A 9,109-nucleotide genomic window follows, 5' to 3' on the forward strand; every position below is an offset into this window, starting at 1 on the left:
GGAAGGAATCCAGGGGTATTCTACCTCCACGGCACACCCCCAGCCCAATTTTTTTTTTCTTTATTTTGAAACAGAGTCTCACCGAGTTGCAAAGGACCTCACTAAATAGCTGAGGCTTTCCTCGAACAGTGATCCTCCTGTCTCAGCCTCCCAAATTAAAATTTTTAACAAGTTGGGCATGGTAGCACATGCCTGTAATTCCAGTATTTGAGAAGCTGAGACAGGAGGATTTCAGGTTCTAGGACAGCTTCAGCAGTAGTGAGACTCTCATCAACCTAGAAAGACCCTGTTTCACAATAAAAATAAAATAAGGTTGATGGTGTAGCTTGAAGGTAGAATGCTCCTGGGTTCAATCCCCAGTCATGCATGCACATGTGTATGCAAACACACACACACACACACACACACACACACATATAATCCAATTGGAAACACAAGCATTTCACCAATAAAGACACATGAATCACAATAAGCACATGAAAAGATGTTATCACTTTTCATTGGGGCACTGCATTATCAAATGCATGGATAAGAGTGTGATCGCTACACAAGTATTAGTATAGCTAAAAGATTGCGACAATACCAGTGCTGACAGGGTTACAGAGAAACTGGATGAGAATGTAAATAAACCCATGCAGCCACCTAAAAAATAGTTGGGCAACCAGGTGTGGTGGCATACCCTTGTAATACTAGTACTTGTAAAGCTGAGACAGGAGGATTACAGGTTTCAGCCAGCCTCAATAACTAAGTGAGGCTATCTGCAATTTAGTGAGACCAAGTTTCAAAATTAAATAAAAAAATTAAATAAAAAATAGGATTGGGGTATCACACAGCAATAGAATGCCCCTGGGTTCAATCCTCAGTACCACACACACAAAACTTTTTTTTTTTTCATAAAAGGGGGGAGGGGCTTGGCGTGGTGGCTCACACTTGTAATCCCAGCATTTGGAAGGCCGAGACAGGAGGTTCACAGTTCCTGAACAGCTCAGCTATTTAATGAGGTCCTTTGCACCTCAGTAAGACCCTGTTTCAAAATAAATAGTAAATAGGGCTGGGGGTATAGCTCGGAGGTAGAATGCCCCTAGGTTCCATCCCCAGTACCAAAAAAAGGCGGGGGCAGAGGAGAAAACAATTTGGCAAGCTGAGCAGAGTAGCACGTACCTATAATCCCAGTGCTTGGTAGGCTGAGACAGAAAGATCACAGGTTGAAATTTATCAAGACCCTGTTTCAAAACAAAACAAAATGCTGGGGATGCAGCTCAGTAGTTAAATACCTCTCTCTCTGGGTTCAATGTCCATTACCACAAAAGCAAAAAGTAGTTTGGCAGTTTATTTAAAAACTAAACATACACATAAGCTGGGTGTGGTGGCACACACTTATAATCTCAGCGCTTGGGAGGCTGAGACAGGAGGATTGCACAGGTTTGAAGCCAGCCTCAGCTACTGAGTGAGGCTCTCAGCAACTTAGTGAGACCCTGTTTCCAAATAAAATACAAAAAATAGATCTGGGAGTATAGCCCGGAAGTAGAAAAGCCCCTGGGTTCCACCCCCAGTACCACACACACAAACGCACAAAAAAAATACAGATATAGCCCATCAGTTACATTTCTAGGCATTTATCTCAAAACAATAAAAACTTGAAAACCATATAAAAACCTGTATTTACTTTATTTATATTAGCTTTATTTATTTATTTATTTATTTATTTTCGCTACCGGAGATGGAACCCAGGGGCATTGTACCTCTGAGCTACACTGCCGGCCCTAGTTTTTAGTCTTTTTATTTTATTTCTTTACTTTTTTTTAGTTTTATTTATTTATTTATTTATTTATTTATTTATTACAGTACTGGGGATGGAATCCAGGAACATTCTACCTCTGAGCTATACCCCCAGTCCTATTTTTCATTCTTTTTTTTTTTTTTTTTTTTTTTTTTTTTTTTTTTTTTTTGCAGGTTTGGGAATTGAACCCAGAGGCATTTGACCTCCAAGCTATACCCCCTGCCCAATTTTTTTTATTCTTTATTTTGAAATAGGGTCTCACTGAGTTGCAGAGGGCCTCACTAAGTAGCTGAGGCTGTCTGTAACGTGTGATCCTCCGGTCTGAGCCTCCCAAATGCTTGAACCCAGAGGCATTTGACCTCCAAGCTACACCCCCTGCCCAATTTTTTATTCTTTATTTTGAAATAGGGTCTCACTGAGTTGCAGAGGGCCTCACTAAGTAGCTGAGGCTGACCATGAACCGCGATCCTCTGGTCTCCGCTTCCCAAATGCTGGGATTACAAGTGTGAGCCAACATGTCCGGCTCATTCTTTATTTTGAAACAGGGTCTTACTGAGTTTTAAGGGGCTTCGCTAAGAAGTAGCTGAAGCTGGCTGTGAACCATGATCCTCCTGTCTCAGCCTCCCCAATGCTGGGATTGCAAGCATGTGTCACTTGCCACCACGCCCAGCTTAGTCTTTTTATTTTTGAAACATGGTCTCACTGAGTTGCGAAGGGCCTCACTAAGTAGCTGAGGCTATCCACGAACCACAATCCTCAGTTCTCTGCCTCCCAAATTCTGGGATTACAAGCGTGCACCACCACACCCAGCTATAGTAGCTTTACTTATAATATTTAAAAAAGAAGGAAATAACCCAGGTGTCATTGAAGGGGTGAATGGTTATCTATAGCCGTACCACCCAGAATGTGCCATATCTCATCTTCTTATTTTAAGGGTAAATGGTGACATAAACTGAGAAATCCACTATTCATTCATTTTTTTGTTACTATAATGAAATACCAGAACCTGGATAGCTTACAAAGAGAAGTTGGAGCCAAGCACAGTGGTGCATGCCTTGTAATCCCAATACTTGGGATACTGAAATAGGAGGATTATAGGTTTGAGGCCAGCATGCAATATTTATATTTTATTTGGAAACAGGGTCTCACTAAGTTGCTGAGAGCCTCACTAAGTAGCTAAGGCTGGCTTCAAACCTATGCAATCCTCCTGTCTCTGCCTCCCAAGCACTGTGCCACCACGCCCAGCCTGCAATAATTTAGTGAGACCCTGTTTCAAAATAAAATAGGGCTGGGAGTGTAGCTGGGGTCAATCCCTAGTTACTCTTCCCAAAAAGAGGTTGGACTGAGCGTATGGTAGAACACTTGCTCAGCAGAATTCCCTATATTTGGGCCGGGTATGGTGGCGCATGCTTGTAATCCCCACGCTTGGGAGGTGGAGACAGGAGGACCGCGCAGGTTCAAAGTCAGCCTCGCTGGTGTAAGAGACCCTGTTTCCAAATAAAAAAATATAAAATAGGTCTGGGAGTGTAGCCAGAAAAAGGGTTTCCAGGAACCCCAGTACCATAAAAAATAAAAATAAAAAAAAAAGATTCTATATTTGATCCCCATTTTTCAGAGAGAGACTTTATTTAGCTCATAGTTTGGGAGGGGCTGATAGTTTTAAGTAGCATGGTGCTGGCTCTAATGAGGGGCTCTTTGAGTGTCACATGGCAGATGGCATCATGAAACAATCACATTTCTTAAATCTAATAATACATTGGTGCTCTATTAATTTTCTCTTTTTAACTTACTATGTTGTGTAATAGAAAATAAGTAAGATCTCATTCTTAAACATGTGTCTGTGTTCTTTTCTTTAGACAATTACTTACTTCTACAGCCATTTTGCACAAAAGCTCAATTTTTAAATGGAAAAGCAAAACAAGATATGACGGAAAAGCTTGCTGGTAAATAACTTTTAAATTTTGATTTGAAAGAAATATTTTATTAACAATAAACTGATGGTTATTTCAATTTAATTTTAGGATTAATACCAATTTAATATCATTACCTATGAAGCAGAAAGAAATTGTAGAAGGATCCACAGGAGGGCCTTTTAAGACTTTTACCCAAAAAATTTTTCTTTAAAAGAATTCTGGGGGGCTATGGATATATATAACTCACTGTTAGAGTGCTTTCCTAGCATGCATGAGACCCTGAGTTCAATACCAACTACTGTAGTTCAAAACAAAGCCAGGTGTAGTGCCACATACCTGTAATCTCAGTACTTGGGAAGCTGAGACCGGAGAATCATAGGTCAGTACTGAGACTCTCATCAACCTAGCAAGACCCTGTTTCAAAGTAAAAATAAAATAGGGCTGGAGTATAGCTCAGAGGTAGAATGCCCTGAGTTTCTGGGGCTGGGGGTTTAACTCAGTAATAGAGTGCTTACTGCCTAGTTTGTACAGAGCCCTGGGTTTTGTGTTTAGTCTTTCTGTTAGGAGAAATAATACAGGGGGGAAAAAAGGACATAAAAATTAAATATTAGTGCTTATAGAAAAATATTGACAAATATTTTTTATCACAGGACCATGAAAATTGATATTGTATGTGTTTTTGGTACTGGAGATTGAACCCAGGGGATTCTACCTCTGAACTACATCCCCAGCCCTATTTTTTATTTTTTATTTTGAAATAGGGTCTCACTAAGTTTCAGAGGGCCTCATTAAGTAACAGGCTGGCCATGAACCCACAATCCTCCTGTCTTAGCCTCCCAAGTACTAGGATTACAAGCATGCACCACTATGCCCAGTTTAAAATGGTATTTTAAATTTTCAATTTATTTTCTTTTTTTTTTTTTTTTTTTTTTTTTTTTTTTTTTGCGGTTCCGGGGATGGAACCCAGTGGCTTTCGACCTCCGAGCTACACCCCCTGCCCTATTTTTTATTCTTTATTTTGAAACAGAGCCTCACTAAGTTGTAGAGGGCCTCACTAAGTAGTAGCTGAGGCTGTCTGTGAACCGTGATCCTTCTGTCTCAGCCTCCCGAATGCTGGGATTACAAGCGTGTGCCACCACACCCGGGTAAATTCTCAGTTTTTTATTTTGTTGCTAGTATATGGGAATAGTTGGTCTGGGTAGATTTATCTTATTTTCTGTACCCATGCTAACACGACCTCTCATACCTAGTAGCTTTTTTGAAGATTCAGTAGGATTTTTTTTTAAAGATGATCTTGCAATTGTGAATAAAGATGGTTTTACTCTTCAAAAAAAAAAGTTTATAAATTAAAAAATATAAATATTTAGCTACTTTTGGAAAACATTGAGATTAAATTTGGTTTGATTTCTCTTTTTACTTCTTTTGTCCCAACTAACCATCATATATGGAATTCTAACACTTGATCTCAGTCTTTGGGAGGAAGATTCTACTTTCTTTTAAGAAGCCTACCTTTTAGCCAGGCGTGATGGCACATGCTTGTAATCCCAGTATTTGGGAGGCTGAGACAGGAGGATCGCACAGGTTCAAAGCCAGCCTTTTTTAAAAAAGCTACTTAGTGAGGCTCTCAGCAACTTAGACCCTGTTTCCAAATAAAATAAAAAATAGGTCTAGGGGTATAGCCTGGAGGTAGAAAGCCTCTGGGTTTCATACCCAGTACTACCAAAAAAAAAATTTTTTAATTAAAAATAATAATAATATAATAATAATAATAATATAAAAAGACAAAAGAAGTGTACCTTTTTAGGACAAATAGCATGCAGAAGCAGCTTAATTTATTTTAGATGCTTTTTAATTAGCAGACCTTGAAATTATTGTTTTAAAGACTCTCACTGTTTACCATATTTTTATGTTACAGATATTGTAATGGAACTTTATCAAAGGAAGCCTCATGCCACAGAACAGAAAGTGTTGGTGGTTTTATGGCACCTCTTAGGGAACATGACACATAGCGGCTCTCTGCCCGGAGCTGGAGGAAATATTCGAACAGCCACAGCTAAATTATCCAAAGCACTTTTTTCACAAATGGGTCAAAATCTGTTACATCAGGCTGCATCTCAACCACCACATATCAAAAAGAATTTAGAGGAATTGCTTGATATGACAGTTTTAAATGAATTATGAATCTTTGATGAAATAAGATATGAGGAACCAAACAGTTTACATGATGACAAATGAAACTTTTTTAAAGTTGTATTTTGAGTGCCTGAACTTCATGTCCAGTAAATTAAGTCAATGGCTATTTTTATTTGCAGCCTGTGAGTAGATACCTGTACTATATCAACCCTACCAATCTAGCTATCACACAGAAAAGTAAAACAACTAACACAATCATCTTCATGAAATCTGAGGCACATGGGATGAATTCCATTTTAATATTTTTGAGAAAAGTCCTGCTCATTTGCACTATTCTATAGAAACTGCAATTTGTTGCCCTATATGTACAATTAGATTTGTAATTAAAAATATACTTTTTATTATGTAATCATGTTCTGTTATGTCTCATTACTCAGCCTTGCTTTATGAAGTGGAAGAAAAGTCATTGAACTGTTACCACAACGTTATGTGTGCTATTTGTGAAAAACATGTATTTCTGAATCAGTCTGCTAATATGATTATGCAGTATTAGCTTGCTATTGCTGCTGTGTTAATGTGATATATTTGCTTACCTTTTGGGTTTAATCATCTGCATAATTGTGAAATTTAGCAAGTTATAATAAAGCATGATGACCAAAGTTTTAGAAAACATTAAATATTTAAATGCACGTTTAAGAAAGCGTGTTGAATGTAACCTTCCTATTTTTGTGTGCAAACACTAAATCTTATTTCTGTATGTTCTGACATTTATAAAGGTGTTATTTTGCTGCCCAGTTGTATAATTCTCAAAAATAGTGCCAGGTCTATAGTTTTTTCTCAGAATTCTTGGGCTTACAAGTACTGTATGCATCTTTAAAAAGAAAAAAAAAAGGAATGTTATAAAATAAAAACATTTATTTCTGTAGATGTGTGAAAAATGTACTTTTTTTTGCGGTATTGAAGATGGATCCCAGGGGCCTTCTACCTCTGGTGTACACTCCCAGACCTATTTTATATTTTATTTGGAAACAGGGTCTCACTAAGTTGCTGAGAACCTCATTAAGTAGCTGAGGCTGGCTTCGAACCTGCACGGTACTCCTGTCTCAACCTCCTAGGTACTGGGATTACAAGCATGCGCCACCATGCCCGGCTCCAGCCTTATTATTTATTCTTTATTTTGAAACAGGGTCTCACTAAATTGCAAAGGGCCTCACTAAGTAGCTAAGGCTGTCCACAAACCATGATCCTCCAGTCTCAGCCTCCCAAATGCTAGGATTACAAGCATGTGCCACCACGCCCAGCTATGTTTTCTAATTTCCATAGTGTTAAAATGAAAAAAATATATATTGTAATATTGGCCTATCACTTTCACTTGATCTGCTTGATTTAAAAAAAAAACTGGTTAGTAACACATGTAAAAAAAAAAAAAAAAAAGATGAACATAGAATTAAAAAAAAAAAAAAAAAAAAAACTTTAGAACAGGATGAGACCTTAGCAATCATTGATCCCAGCCTCCTATTTCAGGGATGACAAAGCTCATGCCCAGACCTGGGAAATGCCTTGCCAAGGTCACATAGCTTATTTTCTGTAAAAGTAGACCAAGGTCTCCTGTTAAGGTTAACAGTGATAGGTCAATATTCTATCAAGTAGATCCAATGAAAGTGATAAGTCCAGTCTCAGCTTCCTAAGTACTAGGATTACAAGCATGCAACACCATGTCAGCTGGATGACTGTTCTTTTCAGAAAAGCATTTTCTTTTTATACCACCACAGGACTTTATTAAACAGCAAATACCCCTAGAATATTATAAATATACTTTTTAAATATCTTTATTTTTTGACTAATTTGAATAGACTTAACAAAATATTGCAAAGTCAGTATAAAGGTCTTACCTACTCTATTTATTTATTTATTTATTTATTTATTTATTTATTTATTTATTTTGGCAGTACTGGGGATGGAACCCAGGGGCATTTTACCTTTGAGCTACATCCCTAGCCCTATTTTTTATTCTTTTGAAACAGTGTCTCACTGAGTTGCGAAGGGCCTCACTAAGTAGCTGAGGCTTTCCACGAACCACAATCCTCCGGTCTCAGCCTCCCAAATGCTGGGATTACAAGTGTGCACCACCACACCCAGCTAGAAACTTATTTCTTGTAAGCAGATTCTAGACCAGCCTCAGCAAATTAGTAAGATTCTGTTTCAACATATTCAACATAAAAAGAAAAAAGGCTAGGGGTGTATCGCTTCAATCTTCAGTACCAAAAATACATCATACATACACAGGTAAATGGAATGATAGCTTTTTTTTTTTTTTTTTTTTTTTTTTTTTTCTGGTGATCCTGGGGTTCCTGGAAGCCCTTCTACCTCCGGCCTATACTCCCATACCTATTTTATACTTTTTTATTTTTGGAAACAGGGTCTCCTAAGCCAGCGTGGCTGGCTTCGAACCTGTACGATCCTCCTGTCTCTGCCTCCCAAGCGCGGGGATTACAAACGTGCGCCACCACGCCCGATGAGACCCTGTTTTAAAATAAAAAATAAGCCGGGCGTGGTGGCGCACGCTTGTAATCCCCGCGCTTGGGAGGCGGAGACAGGAGGATAGCGCAGGTTCAAAACCAGCCTCGCTGGCTTAAGAGACCCTGTTTCCAAATAAAAAAAATATGAAATAGGTCTGGGAGTGTAGCCCAGAGGTAGAAGGGCTTCCAGGAACCCCAGTACCACCAAAAATTAATAATAATAATAATAATAATAATAATAATAAATAAAATAGGTCTGGAAGTGTAGCCAGAGATAGAAGGCCCCTGGGTTCCATTTCCTGTACCACAAAAGTGTAGGTCCATCCACAGGTTCCCAAATAAAAATAGCAATTGAGTTCATAGTATTCTCAAATCTCTTCTGTTAAGATTTAAGCATTATGACAGTGGTGGCACACACCTCCCAGCAACTTGGTGAGACCTTCAGCAACTTAAACTCTGCTTCAAAATAAATAAAGCTGGTGTGGTTTCACATGCCTGTAATCCCAGTGGAATCAATGGGGAGAAATGCCACTACACTCAATGCCACATTTACATTGGTTACGTTTTGTGTTAGTCTGGGGCTTCCAAAAAGCAGATGGCATAATGACATTAGATGTGTACAAAATTTAAGCCAGGCATGGTGACACCCATAGTTCCATTACTGGGGAGGCTGAGACAGGAAGATTACATGTTCATAGCTAGCCTCAGCAACTGAGCAAGATCTCCATGACTTAGTGAGACTCTGTTTCAAAAATAAAAAATAA

The 9,109-nt window shown here is 38.6% G+C and overlaps 1 protein-coding gene across 3 annotated transcripts in view; it reads left to right on the top strand.

Annotated features, from left to right (window-relative positions):
- The window catches only part of TOGARAM1 (TOG array regulator of axonemal microtubules 1), a gene marked incomplete at both ends in the record, with an annotated part of 68,657 nt that extends 62,783 nt beyond the window's left edge, over nt 1-5,874 (top strand). For all 3 annotated transcript variants that reach the window (XM_080707515.1, XM_080707517.1, XM_080707516.1), the window contains 2 exons: nt 3,637-3,723; nt 5,609-5,874. In XM_080707515.1, coding sequence (XP_080563641.1) covers nt 3,637-3,723; nt 5,609-5,874 — 353 coding nt within the window. The remainder of the gene's footprint in view (nt 1-3,636; nt 3,724-5,608) is intronic.
- Between the last annotated feature and the right edge of the window lie 3,235 nt (nt 5,875-9,109).

This window comes from Muscardinus avellanarius, assembly GCF_963383645.1.
Source record: "Muscardinus avellanarius genome assembly, chromosome: 12".
Taxonomy (NCBI): domain Eukaryota; kingdom Metazoa; phylum Chordata; class Mammalia; order Rodentia; family Gliridae; genus Muscardinus; species Muscardinus avellanarius.